The sequence below is a fragment of the Rousettus aegyptiacus genome, unplaced genomic scaffold, assembly GCF_014176215.1.
Source record: "Rousettus aegyptiacus isolate mRouAeg1 unplaced genomic scaffold, mRouAeg1.p scaffold_m13_p_1, whole genome shotgun sequence".
Lineage (NCBI taxonomy): Eukaryota > Metazoa > Chordata > Mammalia > Chiroptera > Pteropodidae > Rousettus > Rousettus aegyptiacus.
The window spans coordinates 124,358,134-124,378,536 of NW_023416284.1; the positions used below are offsets into that span (position 1 = coordinate 124,358,134).

General features: G+C 39.8%; 2 protein-coding genes across 2 annotated transcripts in view; one reads left to right on the forward strand and one right to left on the reverse strand.

The window, feature by feature from the left end:
- Nucleotides 1–7,771: 7,771 nt before the first annotated feature.
- The window catches only part of BCKDHB (branched chain keto acid dehydrogenase E1 subunit beta), a 178,102-nt gene continuing 165,470 nt past the window's right edge, over nucleotides 7,772–20,403 (forward strand). Inside the window, exon 1 of the mRNA XM_016149613.2 lies at nucleotides 7,772–8,026. Coding sequence (XP_016005099.2) covers nucleotides 7,831–8,026 — 196 coding nt within the window. The 5' untranslated portion in view covers nucleotides 7,772–7,830. The remainder of the gene's footprint in view (nucleotides 8,027–20,403) is intronic.
- Nucleotides 11,456–17,188, reverse strand: LOC118601744 (endogenous retrovirus group K member 7 Env polyprotein-like). Its single transcript, XM_036219679.1, has 2 exons — nucleotides 16,981–17,188; nucleotides 11,456–13,354 (listed from the first exon to the last, which is right to left on the reverse strand). The coding sequence occupies exon 2, from the start codon at nucleotides 12,670–12,672 to the stop codon at nucleotides 11,719–11,721; it is 954 nt and encodes a 317-aa protein (XP_036075572.1). The 5' UTR covers nucleotides 12,673–13,354; nucleotides 16,981–17,188; the 3' UTR covers nucleotides 11,456–11,718.

Below are 20,403 nucleotides of genomic sequence, written 5' to 3' on the forward strand. Positions count from 1 at the left end.
TCTGTTTTACTTTGTGTATAGCTGTGGTCAATAAGATACCCTTCTATTTGTTAGTCAAGGGATAGCAATGAACCAGATTATCTCCCCCAGGAACTGAATCTTAAGTAGAATCACTTAAAAACAGATAAAATCATTAGAGTTAAGTCATCCTATGGGTTTTAATATCTGGATCTCTGGTGCTGACGTGGTTTCTGTTGTTTCTGAGCTTGTTTTTATTTTTATTTTTATTTTTTATTTAAGGGGGCTATCCCATATCTTCTCAGTAATTATAGTTTTGCTTAAATTAGCCAGAGGTGATTTCAGTAGCTTGTAACCAAATAACCCTTACTGATAAAAATGTGAGTAGGGTGAGGTGTGGCTGTTCTCTAGACAGAGAACATAGTATATGGAAGGCTGTATGGTATCTAAAGAGTTTGTCTATATGGTATGTGGACCATTTTATTGAAGACAATGGATAGGGGAAGCTTATTAAAATGCAGATGCTCCACTCCAGGCCTAATGAATAAGAATTTCTCAGTGAAGTTGAGGACATATAAAATTTCAACAATTTTTTTAGGGATTATTCTACAAAATACATTTGAGAAACAGCATAAGGGAATAGGTTTTGATGTTTCAAAAATTAATTGGAATGATTTAAGATGTTTAAACTGAGGTTAGTCATCTCTCTAATCCTGTTTTCTTGTTCATGAAATGAGGATACTAAGAACTTGTTCATCAAGTTGTTTTGAAATATTGAAATATCTAAAGAATTTTCATATTGCCTCAATAGAGGAGAGTTGCATCATTTGTGGGTGTTTAGATTCCAAAATCTAATATGCCTAAGGTAAAAATGGTGAGTAGCTGAAATTATGGTTGAAAATTATTTAGGTCCACAATAATAGCATGTGGCCATGTTTATGTATTATGTTGTGAATAAATATACTGTTTTTTAGTTAGCATACAACTGAGAATTTCTATGAATAGTTAGAACAGATTAGTTGAACACCATTTAAGGTAGTTGGCTTATGGTTAGAAGTTATGTTCTATAAAAAATACTGCACGACTTTACATTTTTGAATTGTTTCTCATTCATGCTCTATGTCAAATAAGGGTATATGGGAAATGGATGATGCCCCAGGTAGTGTCACTTCAGGAACAGGCTAATGGCTACTCTAGTGTCTGGAATGTTGCTAGCTGATGAGGCAGAGGAAGAATACATGATGAGTTCGCCATTAGCTCTTAAATTCTTTCACCCAGGAGTAGTTAGTTGTCTACGCTTGAACTCAAATTCATTGGCAAAGCAAGTCACATTGCCACGCCTACTTTGAGGTGGCTGGGGAAGCGCAATCTGCCTGGGTTCTGAGAAGCAGAAGGAATGGGAATACTAGTATAACTCATGTTTACCACATGGAGCCGCACGTTTATTATATGTTTACCACTCATGTTTATCACAACATTTTGAAAGCTCTTCAGGTTATTCTAATGTGAAGATAAGGTTGAGTACCACTTGTCTAGGGCTTATATTTTTTTGACAGGAAGAGAGGAAAGAATCACCTGTGCATAATGTTTCTGTGTGTATGTGTGCGCACATGCACGAGGGTGTGTGCACATGATGTGACGTAAGTGGACTTATATTTTACTTATGTTGAAGGGTTGCTTTACATGGTGCAGAAAACAAAATGCCAAGGGTCATTGGTGGGGATCATTGCTTATTTGCTCCTGTCCTCTCCTTTTCTACACTGGTCACCATCGGGCATTTCTAATATCCTCACAAAGTCTCTGATGCCTTCAGGAATGCCAGTTCAAGATTTTGAAATGAGTTAAATGGACTAAGGTCACAACAGAAAAAAAATGGAGATAAGTTTAGATATGGGTCTCAAATTTCCTTTTGGCCTCAATACTCATGATTATGTAAGCCATAACTTTAATTAGGCTTTTAGAAACCCAGCAATACTTACAAATTATCCTGGAGATTATGAAAAAATTACCACTGCCAGGCTGCCATGTATTTTAGTTTACAAATAAGTGGCTCTCTCTGAAACTTTGTACATACAGGCAGATATCAATATTTGGAGCAATATTCTGAGCCAGCATTTGTATCTAAATTATTCCACCATGCTGAACACAAATGCCAGATAATGTCACTTTGAAGGATGTCCTTTCTGGGTTTCTGTCCATGTAAGATGGTTCAGGTTTCTGAAAGACTGATCACAGTGCATCTTAAGCCCCTGCAGGAGATAGGAAGCCAGAAAGAAGTTCCCTGGATGCTTGGGAAAGGTGGAAAGAAGGATAACTCACATGCTGGATGGTACAGATGACTTAGATCCATGGATTCGGTTAAAATAATGTTCATTAAAACATACTACCTGGTGCATGCATAGCTCTCACTAAACAACTCCTAAATGAAGCATAAATCCTCTCATGAGCCTCCTCCAATAGTATTCACCTATCCTGTGCTTGACTATCTCTAATGATAAATTCATTATTTCCCATGACAGTCTACTTAGTAAGTTCTTTATAGTGAGTTGGAATTTGCTTCTTCTGTTTCTTTTTCTTCCCTCTGGAACCAAATAGCAAATTTAATCCTTTTTCTACAAGGGAGCCCATCAGACATTTAAGAAGAATTAATATATCACTTCAAAAATCTTATATTGACTAAATATCTTGTCTATTTAACTTTTCCTAAAATCATAGAATGTCATATTGAAAGAAATCTATTAAACAATTTATAAAAACTCTTCAACAATGCAAGAATCTTCAGAAAGTTCATCAAAAGCATCCATCCATTCAGCTTCCCTTCCGCCAACAAGTCTCTGGTTGTTATGGGTTGAATTGTGTCCATACCTCCTTCCCCGCCACCAAATATGTTAATCCTAACCCACAGTACTTAACTCCTAGTACCTAACCCCCAGTACTTAACACCTAGTACCTAAGAATGTGACCTTATTGGGAAATAGAGTTGTTACAGATGTAACTAGTTAAGATGAGATCATACAAGAGTAGGATGGATTCCTCATCCAACAAGACTGGTGTCTTTATAAGAAGATAGCCACATAAAGATAACAGAGATAAAGGAAGAACAGTGAGGACATCATGTGATGACAAAAGGACGGATTGGATTGAGGAAGCTGCAAGCCAAAGAATATCGAAGATTGACAGCAAATCACCAGAAGTTAGGAAGAGGCAAGGAAAGATTCTCCTACAGGTTTCAGAGGGCCATGACTATGCCAAAACTTTCATCTTGGACTCAGCCTCCAGAACTGTCGAACAATGCATTTCTGTTCCCATTTTGTGGTATGTTGTTACAGCAGCCTTAGAAAACAAATACATGGTCTTTGATTATATTTTGGACTTTCTTTTAAAAATCATCCCAATATGATCATTCTATGTGATAATCATAAAGCAAGGAAACTCATGGAGTTCTTTCATCTACATACTCCCAGTCTTGAACTGAAACCAATTTTAAGTAGTCTGTGAACAAACATACATGTTGTCAAACACATGCTATGGAAGGATAAATCTCCTAATCTACATATTTAGGAATACAAATGTAATTTCCTTATTTTTCTATAACTTGATTTTTGAACAATATCTTTGCTGAGATATAATTTTTATGGCATTAGAGTCACCCTTTTAGTGTACAGAGTTTTTTTTAGTATATTCACAAAGTTGTGCAACCATTACCATTATTTAATTTTAGAACATTTTCATCACCCCCTCCCTTAAAAAAAAGAAAACTCCACACCCAATTATCAGGCACTCCTCACTACCCCTTTACCTAGCCCCTCTCAACCACTAATCTGCTTTCTGTTTCCATTGATTTGCCTATTCTGGATATTTCATATAAATGGAATTGTACAATATGTGGTCTTTTGTGACTAACTTCTTTCACTTAGCATAATGTCGTCGAGGTTCATCCACGTAACAGTACTCCATTTATTTTTATTGCCAAATGACATTCCATTGTATAGATATACTGTTTTGTTTATCTATATCAGTTGACAGACTCTTGGATTGTTTCCACTTTTGGCTACTATGAACAATAAGGCTATGAACATTTGTGTACAGGTTTTTGTGTGTATGTACGTTTTCATTTCTCTTGGGTGTGTACTTAACACTGGAGTTTCTGGGTTATGGGATAAATCAGCTTAATGTTTTGAGAAATGATAAGCTATTTTCCAGAGTAACTGCACCATTTTACATTCCCATCAGCAATGTACAAGGGTTCTAATTGCTCTGTCTTGACAAACACTTGTTACAGGTATTTTATTCTAGCCTTCCTAGTGGATGTGGAGTGGTAACTCATTGTGGTTTTGATTTGCATTTCTCTAATGAGCAATATTGTTGAACATATTTTCATGTGTTTATTGGCCAATTGTATATTTTTTTTGAAAAATGTCTATTTAAAACTTTTGCCCATTAAAAAAATAGAGTATATTTATTTTTTGTTAAAATTATTGGGCAACATTGGTTAATAAAATCATATAGGTGTCAGAGTACAACTCAGTAATACGTCACATGTATATTGCATTGTGTGTTTACCATCCAAAGTTAAATTTCCTTCTGTCACCATATAAATGACTCTGTTTCCCCCTTGACCTCCCCACAACTTCCCTTCTCTCTGGTAACCACTAATCCATTGTCCATGTCAATGAGCCTCTGTTTGTCATGTTTGTGTGTTGTTGTCGGTTTTATATCCCACACATGAGTGAAATCATATGGTGCTCAACTTTTCCTGACTTATTTTGCTTAGCATGATAATCTCAAGATCCATTCATGTTGTCACAAGTGGCAGGATTTCATCTTTTCTTATGGTTGAATATTATTCCTTTGTATATATTTACTACATCTTTTTTATCCAGTCATCTATCGTAGGACACTGTGGTTGCTTCCATGTCCTGGCCACCATGAATGATGCTGCAATAAATATTGGGTGTATTATCTTTGGGGATAAATGTTTTCAAGTTTTTTGGGTAAATACCCAGAAGAGGTTGCTGGGTCATACAATAATTCTATTATTAATTTTTTTGAGGAAGTTCCATACTGTTTTCCATAGTGGCTATATCAATTTACATTCCCGCCAGCAGTGTGTGATGGTTCCTTTTTCCTCACAACCTCTCCAACACTTGTTATTATTTGTCCTGTTGATGATAGCCATTCTAATAGCTGTGAGGTGGTATCTCATTGCTTCCATTTATGATTAAAACACTTAATACAATGGTTATAGAAGGAATATACCTCAACATAAGGAAGGCCGTATATGACAACCCCTCAGCTAACATCATACTTAATAGTGAAAAACTAAAAATCTTCCCTTTAAGATCAGGAACAAGACAAGGCTGTACACAATCACTACTATTATTCAATATAATGCTGGAAGTCCTAGCTAGAGCAATCGGGCAAGAGAAGGAAATAAAGGCATCCGCATAGGGAATGAAGACGTAAAATTGTTACTTTTTGCAGATGACATGGTTCTTTACATAGAAAACACAAAAGACTCCACTAAAAAACCATTAGAAACAATAAATAAATACAACAAAATTGCAGGATACGAAATCAATGTGCAAAAATCCAGTGTTCCTATATTCTAACAATGAATTTTCAGAAAAAGAAATAGAAAACAATTTCTTTTGCAATTGCAACAAAAAGAATAAAATATTTGGGAATAAACCTAACAAAGCATGTGAAAGACCTATACACTAAAAACTATAAGACATTATTAAAACAGAGTTTAAGAGCAGCTTTAGGTTCACAGCAAAATTCAACAGAAAATACAAAGAGTTCCTATATATCCCTTGCCCTCACACAAACACAGACTGCCTCACTATCAATGTTCCACACCAGTGTGGTACTTTTGTTACAATCAATGAACCCACATATATCATTATCACTCAAAGTCTATAGTTTACATTAGGATTTGTTCTTGGTGTTTTACAGACTATGTGACAAATGTACAATGACATGTATGTCCCATTACAGTATCATACAGAATAGTTTCACTGCCCTGAAAATCTTTTGCACTCTGCCTATTCATCCCCTCCCCATTCTGAACCCCTGGCAAACACGGATCTTATTGTCTCCATAGTTTTTGCTTTTCCAGAGTGTCATATAGATGGAATCATACAGTAGGTAGCCCTTTCAGATTGGTTTATTTCACTTAGTTATTTGCTTTTAAGTTTCCTCCATAGATTTTTTTCTTTCATGACTTGAGAGCTTATTTATTTTTAGCACCAAATAGTATTCCACTGTCTGGATATACTACAATTTATTTATCTAATCACCTACAGAATGAAGAAATCTTTGTTGCTTCCAAATTTTGGCAATTATGAATAATGCTGCAATAAACATTTCTTGGCAGGTTTTTGTGTGGTCATAAGTTACTCCTTTGGTTAAATTCTAAGAAGTGGAATGCTGGATCATGCAGTAAGAGTATGTTTAGTTTTATAAGAAACTGCCAAACTGTCTTCCTTTAATGGCTGTACCAGTTTGCATTACAACCACCAATAAATAGGAGTCTTTGCCTATTTTTTAATTGGGTAACTTATCTTTTAATTGTTAAGAGTTTATGAGTTTTTAAAAAGTATATCCTGGATACAAGTCCATTATCATTCTAACTGCTGGACCTCAAGTTTCCTGGACCTTGATGTCATATTTGGATCTCTTGGTATGTGAAAGAGACATTCTGCTGTTTCAAATGCCATGCCTTGGTGGTGAGTTTGAGGACCCTGTGATAACTCTTTCAGGCCCATCTACGAGGAAAAATACTACAGTTTTTTGTGTTCTGTGGCTCTACCACCATGGATGGTGAGAAAAACTGGCTCTTAAATTAGCATGCTCTTTATAATCTTTTGTTCAAGTCATACATTTTGTACCCTAAGTTATTTAGGTTCTTGAGGTTTAATACTCAGAAACCAGTTTTTCAAACTCAAACTCTTTTCTCCAATTATTGTATCTGCCGTTAGCTTTAAAATCTATTTTAAAATTCAAAAGCAAGCATTTGACTCCTTTGCTACTTGCCTCCTCTATTCCTCTGGTGGAGTTTGAATGGGAACAGGTAACAGGATATGAGGTAACAAAATATTACGCTGTTATATATGCGGGGTGTCCAAAAGCAAACTGAGTCCAAACAGGTACCGATTACACAGGTAGTAAAGCTAAGTGACAGCAAGTGAGCCAGGAGTCATTCTGAAGAATGACCAGAAACATTTCCTATTTCTAAATTACACTTCCAAAAATTCCCAGAAACTGTCAGTTTCCCAACTTAGTATCAATGAAATGTGGCTAGGGTAGGTCTCACTTTAATAACATAGACATTTCCATAGTTACCAGGCAGACACTGTAGTGCGGTTAGAATTTTTTTTTTAAGTGATTTGTTGGTGCACTTTGTTGTTCCTGGCTTCAGACACCTGGAGGTTCAAACTTCTTAGATCAGCATATCAAGACCTTCAAAATTTTGGGCCTGTCCTTCTACACCCTCCTACTGAAAAAGCCGTCGGAACTGGCAATGTAAACGACATCGGAAAAGGACAAATCCGGGGGTACGGTGGAACATTACAGAATCGCGTCCTGGTCCCGGGGTGGCTCAGAGAACTTTGGGAAAGCTGCGTCTCCAAGCTTGATTTCATTGGAGCTCACCTGCCCTGCGCCCCAGACCCTTTCCGCATGCGCACCACGGGGAACCGCCACTTGCTTTTCTCAACGCCTTTCCCACCCCGGAATTCTGAGCTCCGATAGTTCGGTTTCAGGGGACCGCCCCTTCGGCCCAACCAATGTGAAAGTTGCCTTGTTGCTTCGCCCTCCCTGCTGGTAGTGTGCGGCGGCGCAGCATCCAGACCTTGGTGGCGAGTGGGGATGGCTGCGGTAGGGGCGACTGCGAGCCGGCTGTTGAGACTCGGTGCGGCCAGGGCCGAGGGACGTTGGCGTCGGCTGCGTGGTGCGGGGCTGCCGCGGGGCTTTCTGCAGCCCGCCTCTGCCGGCGATGATGCGGCCCAGAGGCGGCTGGTGTCTCACTTCACTTTCCAGCCCGACCCAGAGCCCCGGGAGTACGGTGAGCTAGGGGCTGTCCTTTCCTCTCCCACTGCAGCCAGACCCCCAGGAGGGCGGGCACTGTCAGTGAATGACGCCCTGTCTGTCCGGGGTGGGGGCCGGCAGGCAGATCTCCTTGCATCCCAGCATAATCCCAGACCTGCTTTCTGGATCCGCGTCCTACTTTAGGGTCTGGCTGTGGTTTCCTCCCCGCACTACTTTCGTGACTCTTCAACCCTTGAGAGGCAGCCCTTCGGCACCCCCCGATGGGTGAGAGGACACACTTGAAGTCTGCGAGGGCTTGAGGGTGGAGGAGTGGGGCCCAGCGCACACTTTCCAGTCCTGCCTGGCCTTAGATGTTGTTCCAGCTTACCAGGCAGCGGTATTTTAAAGAGCGTCCTCCTGCCCCTTTGGCAGGTAGGAGGGAACAGAGTAAGTAAACTTACCGAATTGATTTTTCCCAAAATCACAGAATAGGTTTTTACTAGTGATGGAAAAGAGTCCAGGTTTCCCATCTTAGCCTGGTACTGAGCTTGTGCTGGGGCTAGGTTGACACTTAGCCAAGGAAGGGTAATTGATGTAGGTGAAGGGATGAGGAAGCCCTTTAGTGCTTCCAAAGGGTAGGAAGGTCACGTAACACCTCAGTATGACAGTTACATGACTTGCCATTTCTTCTGCAAGTTTTATGTAATCTCCAAAAGATCCAGTCTGTCATCGGAACATAAGAATACGAAAACGGTTACCTTTTTCTTTTCTACTAACTTCTTGTATGCTAGAGCCGAAGTGAGTCTTGTGAATAAGAATAAGAATGAACATTTATTTATTGAGTCCTTACCATTGGTAGGCACTGTGCTGAGAAATTTACATTCATCATCTCATTTGTTGCTAAGGACAAGCTTAGAGAGATCAATAATGTTTTTATTCCCATTTTTAAGTTAGGTTAACTGAGATCTTGAGATAGTTTGTCCAAGGTTACACAGGAAAGTTAGTGGTAGCTTCAGATTCCAGCATTTCCATTCTAAACTAGGTATTAGAATGCGTGTAAATAATTTGCTAGAGGTGTCCCAGTTTTGTAAGTAGTAGGCACTATTGAACAGTTAGTAGATACTGTCAAGGTGAATAGCAATGTTTTCTCACCAACAGGTTAAACCTCAAATTCTTTCTTCAGAGCAAAGAAACTTTAGCCCAATACTTGAGAAACAGAGCACAGGACTTCTTAACTCCCTTACATAATTGTAAAATTGCTAAAATTTGATTAAAATAATAATCACATTTTAATGTTTATTCTTATAAAAATAAAAAAAACAATTTAGATAATAGAAAAAAATAAAAAAAATAATCACACCACCCATTACTGTTTATCAGAATTAAATTATTCCACTAATAAAATTAGTGTAGTTAAATTTTCCCATAATTGTAGTTTTAATACAAATATAATCTGCGTTATTTCATCACAAGCATTTTCCCATACTGTTATACAGTTTTTATAATCTTTAGAAGACATGTTCTGTGGAGTAGAAACACTATAATTGAGTGGTTAAAAATTTGGCCCTAGAATCAGATTATCTTAGGTTCAGTCTTGGTCTTACTTCTATAACTTTGGACTCCACACTTACCCTCTGCAAGCCTCAGTTTCTTTATAAGTAAAGTGTTAATAATAATACCTACTTCAGTAGGTTGTTATGAGGACTAAATGAGGATAATGTGTACCATATACTTAACAGTAGTCTCTGACTACTAGGGAGCATTCAGAAATACATGGAAACTTTAAATCGTTAGCATTATGCTTTAGTTGTTACAGTTTTGCAGTGTTATAAATAGTGCAGATAGAAACATTGCATGTGTCATTTATGTATCTGAGATTATTTCTGTAGGATAAAGTCCTAGGGATGATATTTCTGACTCAAAGGTATGAACACTTTAATGGATTTTTAATGCATAGTTCAAATTACTGGTTTATACTCTCATTTGCATGTATAAGGGTGTGAGGTGTACTGTGATATTATGATTTAGAATAAAAAAATACATACTTGTTTTGTGTTCCAATCGTGGCACAGAGCCCCTAAACCCTTGAAATTTTCTGTGAGGAGAGTGAGAAAGGTATCTTTTGTTATGATAATGTCGACTTTTCGGGAAGTCTCTAAGTCACTTAAGGATGGGATGGTCACCAGAAAAACCTACCCTATCATTAGAGGTTTGGAATTTACAGTCTCACTCCCCTGGCCTCTGAGGAGAGCAGAAGGACTGGAGATTAAATGAATTGCCAGTGGCCCATGATTTAATAATCATGCCTATGTAATGGAAGTCTCCATAAAAACCCAAAAGGATGGAGTTCAGAGAGCTTCCAGGTTGGTGAATAGGTGGAGGTTTTGGGGAAAAGATGTGCTCAGAGAGCACAGAAGCTCTCACCCCTTCTCATGTACCTTGCCTTATACATCTCTTCTATCTGGATGTATCCTTTTATAATAAACTAACTATGTAGTAAGTAAAATGTTTCTCTGAGTTCTGTGAGCTGTTTTAATAAATTAGTTGAACCCAAGGAGGAGGTTATGGGAAACTGATCTTTAGTTGGTTAATCAGAAGCACAGGTGACAACCTGGACTTGGGGTGTTATCCAGATTGAGGAATGGGGGCAGTCTTTTGGGACTGAGCTGCTAAGCTGTGAATCTAATGCTACCTCCAAGTCATTTCAGAATTGAGTTGAATTATAGGACACCCAGCTGGTCTCACAGAATTGTTTTGTGGTATGTTAAACACACACACACACACACACACACACACACACACAAACACACATTGAAATTAGTATCAGAATTGTATGTGGGCATACACCCATTATTGCACAGCATTTTCCCTCCACCATTGGGAATCTGCAGTTGAGAAACCAGGGGTGGGAATGCAAAAATACTATTTTCTAACAGTAGTTAGTTGAATCCAAGGGCAAAACTGGTGGATATGATGGGTTGGCTGTATTTGTTGAAAAAAAAAATTCATGCATAAGTGGACCCATGCCGTTCAAAGGTCAGCTGTACTTTTATATATTAAAAATATTAATGAAGATATTAACTTCTTGCCTTTCATAGGTTGCCGGAGCCAGCCGGCTGAGATCGAACAGCACCTGAAAGAGGGGGGTGAAGCCTAAGGGAAAAAAAGAGAAGACAGAAAAGATCTTTCCGGGAGGGCATACAGTCAGAGCTGCAGCCCCGAGTTTATTTAGCATAGCCTTTTTATGTGATTTTTGAATACCATAATCAATCATTACATTACTATAGCAAAGCACACCATGCATATCTAAAACAATGCTCATCAATTACATAAGATCCTACATGTTCTTGTTTCCATGGTAGTATAACATTCCGTTACCTTAAAAGGTGACTTTATGAGGCTTACCAAGGTGACCATTATTTTAAACTCATTAGCCATACCATGGCTTTTAGCTACGTGACTTCTTCAGTGCCTCATAATGGCTTCTCAGAATGGCTCCCGACATCTCCCCCTTTTTTATTATTTAAAATGCTAAAGCTTTCTCAGCTATGGCGCAGATAGACTGTGCGTGTCTTAGGCGACCCTTCACAGGCCTGGGCCTTACCCGTAATTGGCACATGAAAGTCTTGCAATCATGCCCTGTCTTAGGTTGGTCCCAGGCTTGAAGGATTCTTACCCGTCTTTGACTACCAGCCTCTGCAAATGGGAGATCCGTTATTAGTTTATAGCTCAAACCTGAGCCTGGAACCTGAGACCATGCATCTCTGCACAAATCTTCAGCAGAGAATTGAAGAAGTATTTCATCAAAGGTGGGAGCAGACATAGGCCTATAATTATGCAAAGGCCCAAGGTTGAAGCCGAGATAAGCAAATGACCCAAAGGAGACCAGGATGGTAGAAAACTTTTCAGATGTTGTAAGAATTTTGAAGCCTCTTCAGCTGCATCAGACTGAAGGGGTCCTGCATCCTGCAGCCCCTGAATTTCTCTATGCAGCTGTATTAAATCTAGGGATGTGTTAGCATCATGCCAGACACCTTGGAGATGAGAGTGCATGCGATCCCATCCATGTTGACTCTCATTATAAATTTTTGAGGTGACACAAATCCACTGATATGCTGCATGGCATTCTAAATGAAATCTCACTTTTAAACCTTGGATTTCATCTCCTAAATACATAACTAAACTGTAGAAAGCATCAAGCTTCTGTTCTAACTTGTTATCAATATTTTCTTGGGTCCCTAAAGCTGCTGTAACATTTTTAGACAAATTATTAACATAATGAGCATTTTGAGATAAAGCGACAGCAGCAGTAGCAGTAGTGGCTATAAGCCACACGAGAGCAGTAATTCCAGCAATGATCAATCCTATTACTCTTTTCTGTCTACGCAAAGCCTTATTGATTTCTTCTAAGAACTGTAAACCTCGATCTGCATACCAAGGTCCCGATGTGTTAACAGGTAACATTACAAAAGAGGGTTGATGAAAGACCATTACAGTAGTTCCTTCTGGAACAAAAGAAATACAGTTAGTTAAAATGCAATCATTACACGTGACATAGAAATTTCTACCTCTCATTGTTACATTAATTCCACCAATCATCAATACATGCGGTGGGGTTATACACGCAGTTATGTTTGTGTCCGCTATCTGAGGGCTCCATCCCACAGGGCGTAGTTCTCCCATGGCTGCACCCAACTTCCAAATATAAGTTTGAGGAAATTCTGTATCTGTCCATCCTAGTCCCACTGTCCAGCTGGTACGCGCTCAATGTCCTCCTATATCTCCCCATTCTCCCCCAGACCAGTCCAAGATGTATCGATCTGTTCCAGTCACATTATACCTGGCGGGAGCAGGGACATAGCATCTTTTCCAATGAATGGTTTGTCTGGAAAGCTCCTGCTCCCTGCAAAGAGGAAAAGACTGGGGAGAAGGTGGAGGCGATTTCACTTGTCCCCCCTTTGGGTAATTAAATCTGAAAAGCAGAGGCCTTTTTTCCCTATCATTTCTAATTAACCTGGAACCGTACACTGGCAGGCATCCAGTAGTAGCTGACCAGCTTTTTGAAAAGCAGATAGGCAAACCAATCCCCGATCCTGTATAGTTGAATCTTCTTTCTTCTCTTTTATCTCCTCGGCCCGTTGCTGGTTGGTCTAGCAATCACGTGTCATTCACCTTTACCATAATTTCAGGACCTTCCCAGATAGATGGATGTAGAATGGGTGGATCAGGTACGTAGGCCCAATACAATTCTCCTTTAACCAGAGGTCTCAACATCATCACCATTATCAGGAGCAATCTCTGGAGGGGGAGAGGTCCCTGCGAACCGGACCAATCTTTCTGGCAACCATCTGGCATTTTCAGCATCCTGTGGAAAAACACAAACATGCCCTCGTCCCCATTGTAGTATCGGATCAGGGCCATTCCATGTGCTTGTGAGAGGATCCTTCCACATCACCTGCACGGATGTGGTCTGAGTTTTTGGATGCCAGAAACACTCTGCTGCAGAAAATCCTTGAGCATCCACAGTTAAAAAATTTAAGATAAAAAGAGCATGATTTAAATTGTTTTGTGGAGAGACAGGGTATAGCTCTCCCTTTTTTATTTTATTTAATTGATTTTTGAGAGCACCGTGAGCCTGTTCCACTATTCCTTGACCTTGAGGATTATAAAGAATGCCTGTTTTATGCATGATAGAGAGTTGTGAGCAAAAACGCTGGAATGCCTGACTAGTGTATCCTGAGCCATTATCAGTCTTAATCACAGAAGGTTGGCCTATCATAGCAAAGCATCTGAGGCAGTGAGATGTGACATGTTTAGCAGCCTCTCCAGTTTGAGCTGTAGCTACAATAAACCCAGAGTACGTGTCAACTGTTACATGCACATACCTTAGCTTTCCAAATCCTGGAATATGTGTAACATCCATTTGCCATAACTGGTTAGGCTTCAAGCCTCGCAGGTTGATGCCACAATGGGGTACAGTTTGGTGCTCTGGGCATGTAGAGCATTGCCTAACAATTTGACGAGCTGCCTCTCTGGGAATATTGAACTGCCTTTTCAAACTTTGACTATTTTGATGATGCAATGCATGTGACTGTTGGGCAAGCTCCAACTGAGTGAGACCGATTACCTGAGTAGCTTGATCAGCAAGAGCATTTCCCTCTGATAAAGGTCCTGGGAGTCCTGAATGTGTTCGAATGTGACCCACATAACATGGTTGGACTTGTGCATGCAAACATCTTTGCACTTGAGAAAAAAGTTCCTGTACTCGATTATTTGCAGTGTCAATGTAAGCTACTGTTTCTAGTACCTGTAAAGCTCTAGCAATGTAATGACTGTGTATAGGTTAAAAGAACAATAAGCCATAAGTGTAAATACAGCAGCCACTGCTCTCAGCTCTACAATTTGAGCTGAGGCAGGAGGTGTATGCAGTATATGTGGCTGACCTTGAATCACATAAGCAGCAGTGCCATTAGAAGACCCATCAGTAAAAATTACCTGAGTATCCTTTATAGGAGTTTGCTTCATAATCCTAGGAAAAACTAAAGCATGGTTATTTACAAATTGCAACAATTTGTCTCTTGGAAAATGATTATCTATAACTCCGGGGTAGTGGGCAAAGGCAATAGCCCATGCGTCATCATTGTGAAATAACCAGTCTATTTGTTGTTTAGTAAAAGAAACGCCAATTAAAGAAGGCTCTGCTCCAAAATATTTGCGAGATTCTTCTCGAGCTAATTGTACTAAGCAAGGAACAGATTCAAAATAAGGAGTTAACACCCTAGCTGGTGATACAGGCAAATGCAACCAAAGCAGAGGAGCGTTCTGCCACAACATCGCAGTGGGCATGTGTGCGGTAGCTAGGACATAAGCGGCCCATCCCTGGGAGTAGTCGACGTAAGTCTCCTGTCCTTGCTCTATAGCCTGTTCTACCTTCTGTAAAGCGAGCCGACTATTTTCTGTTAATTCTCTTTTAGATGTAGGAGCAGGGTCTCCCTTGAGAATGTCAAACAGAGGTTTTAATTCACTCGTGGAAATTTTTAAATATGGTCTAAGCCAATTAATATCACCTAAGAGTTTCTGAAAATCATTCAAAGGTAATAGCTGGTCCTTTCTCAACTGAATTTTCTGAGGCAATATAGTCTTTGGGTATAATCTATGTCCTAAATAAGAATAAGGAGGCTCTGTCTGCACCTTTTTTGGAGCAATAACTAATCCTTGTTTCTTAAGAGCTTTTCAAAGGTGAGCGTAAGCTGCTAGAAGTAGTCCTTCCTCTTTTTCTGCCAAAAGAATGTCATCCATATAATGGATGATGTACACCTGTGGATGTGCTTGCCTGGTTTTACTCACTGCTTGAGCTACAAATTTTTGACACAGAGTAGGCTTTAATTGTTTTTCCCTGCAATGCTGCGGCCATGGCCAGACCTTGCGTATATGCCGGCCCAATATCAGAACACAACTGGATATAGTCTGCCATATCTCCTTTCTTTCTATATGGCCTGAGAGCAGCTTGAAATGCATAATTGACATTTTCATAAGCCAGTTGCTTTACTAAAAGCATACCTGCCTGTCTTCGAGCTGTTTCCATAAGCCGTGCTACAAATTCATGAAATGGCTCATCAGGTCCCTGCCTTATCTTAGATAAATCTTCAGTTTGCCTTCCAGTGGCGGGTAATTTATACCAAGCCCTTTTCGCAGCAGCACTTATTTGTGCATACGCTCCTCCCTCATATTCCAATTGCTGATCATTTACAGAATATTGGCCTTCTCCCGCTAACATCTCAAACGTAACTGGTACTGGGGGATTCTGATTTTTATTTATCTCTGCTGTTTTTTCACATTGATCATAATACTCTGATTTCCATAATAAAATATCCCCAGGGGTGAGACAAGCTCGAGCTAAATTCTTCCAATCAGCAGGAGTTAGGGTTTCTAAAGATAATGTTTCTAGGATAGCCTGAGTGTAAGGGGCAGTAGGACCATGCTGAGCACATGCCAATTTCAACTCTTTTATAGATTTAAAAGGGATAGGATTATGCCCTCTTATGAGAACCTGTTGACCCTGTGCATCTTGAGCCTGTTGTTCTGTTACAGGACACGTCAAATGAAACCCCTGTATATCATCGCCTCTTTGTATTGCCTGATGTAACGTACTTTGTAAAGGTGAAAAAAGTTTAGGCCCCCGAGACTGCTTAACAACAGCAATGACCGGTTGTGACTCCTCAAACAGAGGCGGAGGATCTATCCTATAGGGGCCTCTGCTAGGTATTTTAAGTGTTTTTTCCTGATTTCACAGTTGCAGAGCTAATTGTTGTACTGTACCTTGCAATCCCTGAACAACTTTTTCTAGATCTTTAGTTTTATTATCAGAGCTAACCGCCGCCACGAGGGGAATACAACCGCCTTCATTATGATATTGCGCGGCTTCTCCCTCTAGCTGTTCTGCATCCCCCGGATCCAATGATTCCTTTCCGTGTCTAGAAAATAAAAACTCAGAGAAAGGCTCAGGGTGTGTTGGCGGTGCGGAAGGCTTAGTTTCATTTTCCTTCGTGGTTGCCTGACTGTCTTCATTTGCTTTTTCCCTCTCATGCCTAGGATCTAGACTATCTCTAATTAAAGTTCACAAGCTAAAAGTATTTACAGGCACTTTGCCAGGTCCGTGGACATCATAATAATCTTGTAGTTTTTCTCCTACCTTTTTCCCTGTCTCTAAATTCACTGTTCCCTCCTCAGGGAACCAGGGACAAACTTTTTCTATAAATTCTAAAAAATTACACAATTGTCGATGCCCTACCTTAGCTCCTCTAGCCCGGAGCATATTCTTAAGCATATGCACAAAAAGCTGCCAGCTATTTCCATTTCCCATTTTTCTTTTATTAAGTGGACTTTTCTCTTCTTATTTCTTTGGATTTACAAACGCCGCAACCCTTATTTTTCTGAGCGCTCACTTCACACGGTGTTTTTCTTACTCCCGGACTGTTCCACCGCACTTACCTCTCCATTTACTCGGCTTTGTACTCGGGGACCCCTTTCTCCAGCGGTGGCCATCTTCACCTCAACGTTCCATCAGCGTTCTGTCCCAAGCTTTCAGGTCCCTGTTCGGGCGCCACTTGCTGGAGCCAGCTGGCTGAGATCGAGCGGCGCCTGAAAGAGGGGGGTGAAGCCTAAGGGAAAAAAGAGAAGACAGAAAAGATCTTTCCGGGAGGGCATACAGTCAGAGCTGCAGCCCCGAGTTTATTTAACATAGCCTTTTTGTCTGAGTTTTGAATACCATAATCAAAGCACACCATACATATCTAAAACAATGCTTGTCAATTACAGTAGCTCCTACATGTTCTTGTTTCCATGGTAGTATAACATTCCATTACCTTAAAAGGTGACTTTATGAGGCTTACCAAGGTGACCATTATATTAAACTCATCAGCCATACCATGGCTTTTAGCTACGTGACTTCTTCAGTGCCCCATAATGGCTTCTCAGAATGGCTCCTGGCAATAGGTGCTACAAAGTATTTTTATTCTTTTATTTTGACACATGAAAGGGACTACTTAAATAGACCGATGGTCAGGGTCCACTCTGAGGAGGTGACATTTAAGCCCCACTGTGAGGAATGACAGAGGAATTACCTGTGTAAAGACCAGGATGGAGCAGTGTTTTCCAGGAAGAAACAAGGATGAGCAAGGGCGGAGGCCTTGAGATGGTGTGAGCTTGGGCTGTGATGACTGAGAAAGCCATTGTAGTTGAGTAGGGGGAGGTAGGTAGCTCTAAAGATTAAGGGTAGACTGAAGAGTGCCCCCCCTCTCACCCTCCACCGTGGAGGTGAGGGGCTTCTCTCTGGTATTAGAATTTGTAGGGAAGGGAGCAACATGAGTAGAGAGTTTAGAAAGCAGGGGGTTTATATGAGGAACTGAAAGTAATGAGTTTGTTTGGAGGAAAAGGAGGAGGGGTAGGAAATAAATTTAAAATTCAGAACAATTGTTGGGGGAGAGAAAAGATTGAATATCTCCAATATACCCTACGGTGTGCTGGATGAATTACATTTAAGTTTAGATTTTTTTTCTTTGAGCTGTGGAGGGCCCATTCAATGTTTTTAGGCAAGAAAGAGACTTAAGATCTGCTCATGTTATATGATTAGGAAAGTTTATAGAATGGATCAGTGAAGGGAAAGTAAGGAGGCCGAGAGATCAGTCAGAGGGATACTGTAATTGCCCACATTAGAGGATGTAATTGTTTTGAACTTGGAGAGTGCTAGTGGGAATGGTTGTATGATTTGGAGGAATTGACCAGATTTGGCACTCTGGGGGCAAGGGCTAAGGGGTGTTAAAGGTGACTTGACATTTTCAGTCTGAGAAGCTAATGGTGTGACCTGGGGAAGTTTGAATGACACGAAGTAGAAGTTTAACCTCTTTGTGTCTCAGTCACTTCACTAATAATCCATAATAGGATCTCTACCACAGCACTTTTATATGAAGAGAAGAATTTTGCCTCTTGGAGCTTATCTTTTATTGTGTCCCTTCCATTCCACTGATATGCCACTTTATCTTTGCAGCTATGATGATGACCTGGTTATTCATGATTCTCTACTTATAATGAGTTAAACTGAGTGGCTCAATTCCAGCCATAAAGCTCTGTTTTACCAAAAGGTACTCATTAGCCTGCATCCTTGATTCAGGAAATTGTGCTGCTGTGTATACATTTTTATGTTTGTTTTCTTATGACTTTTTATCTTGGAAAGAAGAGTTGTCAGTCTGGCCTTGAAATTTGGCAGCTGTGTATTAATTAGCACTACTATTTGTGTGATTTGGCAGCTGCGTTTAATAATTTTTGAACAGTGGACATAGGCCATCTTTTTTCATTTTTCAGGTCTTGCCAGTGGTATAGCTTTGGTTGGATGTGCTACAGGTGTGCTTATCTGTCATGAGGGAACACAGGCATGTTTTATCAATGGTCTTTTGTGTAACCTACTGGAGAATAAGTAATTTTAAGGAAATTAAATATTTAAAATGATCTTACCTGTGAATAACTTGCAATTTACTCTTGACCCATCCAAAAAAGTAGATGTTACTTTATTGAAAATTGTAATTTAAAAATTTAAAGCATCTAGTAGAGTAGCAGTTAATCCAGAACCCTAAAATTTTAAATATGTTTGAAAAAAGGTATCCTGGAGTGAAAATTTATGTGCTCAGATGGAAATATAACCTTTAAATACCCTTACTTGTAAATTGTTTTCAAGAGGAGTAAATTCTTTGTGGTTATCAGGAAATACTTTTCAGATTTATTTTGTATGATTTTTATTACTGAAGTTTACTGAAAATTTGCTGTGAGATAGGATATTTTGGGACATTCAGTATTAATTCTAGTGGTCAGCAGACTTGAAGTAAATATCAGCTTAGATGTTTAGGCATTTTCCTTCTCCCTAGGTTCTTAGCTATGAAAATCCTAATAGACAAACAAAAATCTTACATTAGGAAATATATGAAATAGGAGAAAAGGTGGAAATGTAATAGTGGTTGGGAAAAAGGTTTACCCTAAACTATTATCTTCTAATGCTGGGCACCAATGAACACTTTAAAGAGTTTTTATAGACTCGAGAAGGATTTAAGGAAAGTATCTATTAAATAATATAGCCTTAGCCTGAAGAAAAATAAGTTATGACGTGATCATGGACATGTGGTGTGATTGTGTTTCTTTGACATTGGTGATATAACAGTATTTTCTTGAATAAATTCTTGTTATACTTACTAGAAATAAAAGGAGAAATAGGCCTTTATTCTGGGCACTAAGGGCAGCAGGGCAGATTTGCCTGGATATTGCCAAGACCTGAAGCCTAGGCATTCAACAGTGTTGAAGGGGTCAGAGAGCTATCTGAGGCGAGAGCAGACAGAGAATTGGTAGGCCGAGTGTCAGTAGATAGTGGAAGATTCAAAATGTCACAGATCAGAACCTGGCATGGAGTCTTGCCAAGAAGATGGGTCTCCAGGAAAAAATGAGTTACCACTGTCTCATAGCCAGAGGGTTGAAGGCAATAGCAGTCGCTGTTGTGACCTGCCCTGGGAGTTAGACCTTGGCCTTTGGGACACACTAGGCTACTGGGGAACACAGAGATCAGATAGGCCATGGTCAGGGTAAACAGTGGGTGTTTAAGGGATTTGAGATTAGCATGGCTCTAGGTTAAAGTGAGCACCAGTGCACAGATCAGGCACTCAAATGAAGACTGGGCTTGTGGATCAGAGAAGATTCAGGCAGAATTCTTTCTCTGCTCTCAGTAGTGCTTTTGGAGAGGAGGTGACCTAAAGTTCTAGGATGATGGTGGGCACTGGGCAGCGTAAATCATAGTTCTAAAGTCATAATGTTTCTGAGTTTCAACATTTGGAACTTTTTCAGATGAAGTTATACTCTACAGAATAATGCCCAGGT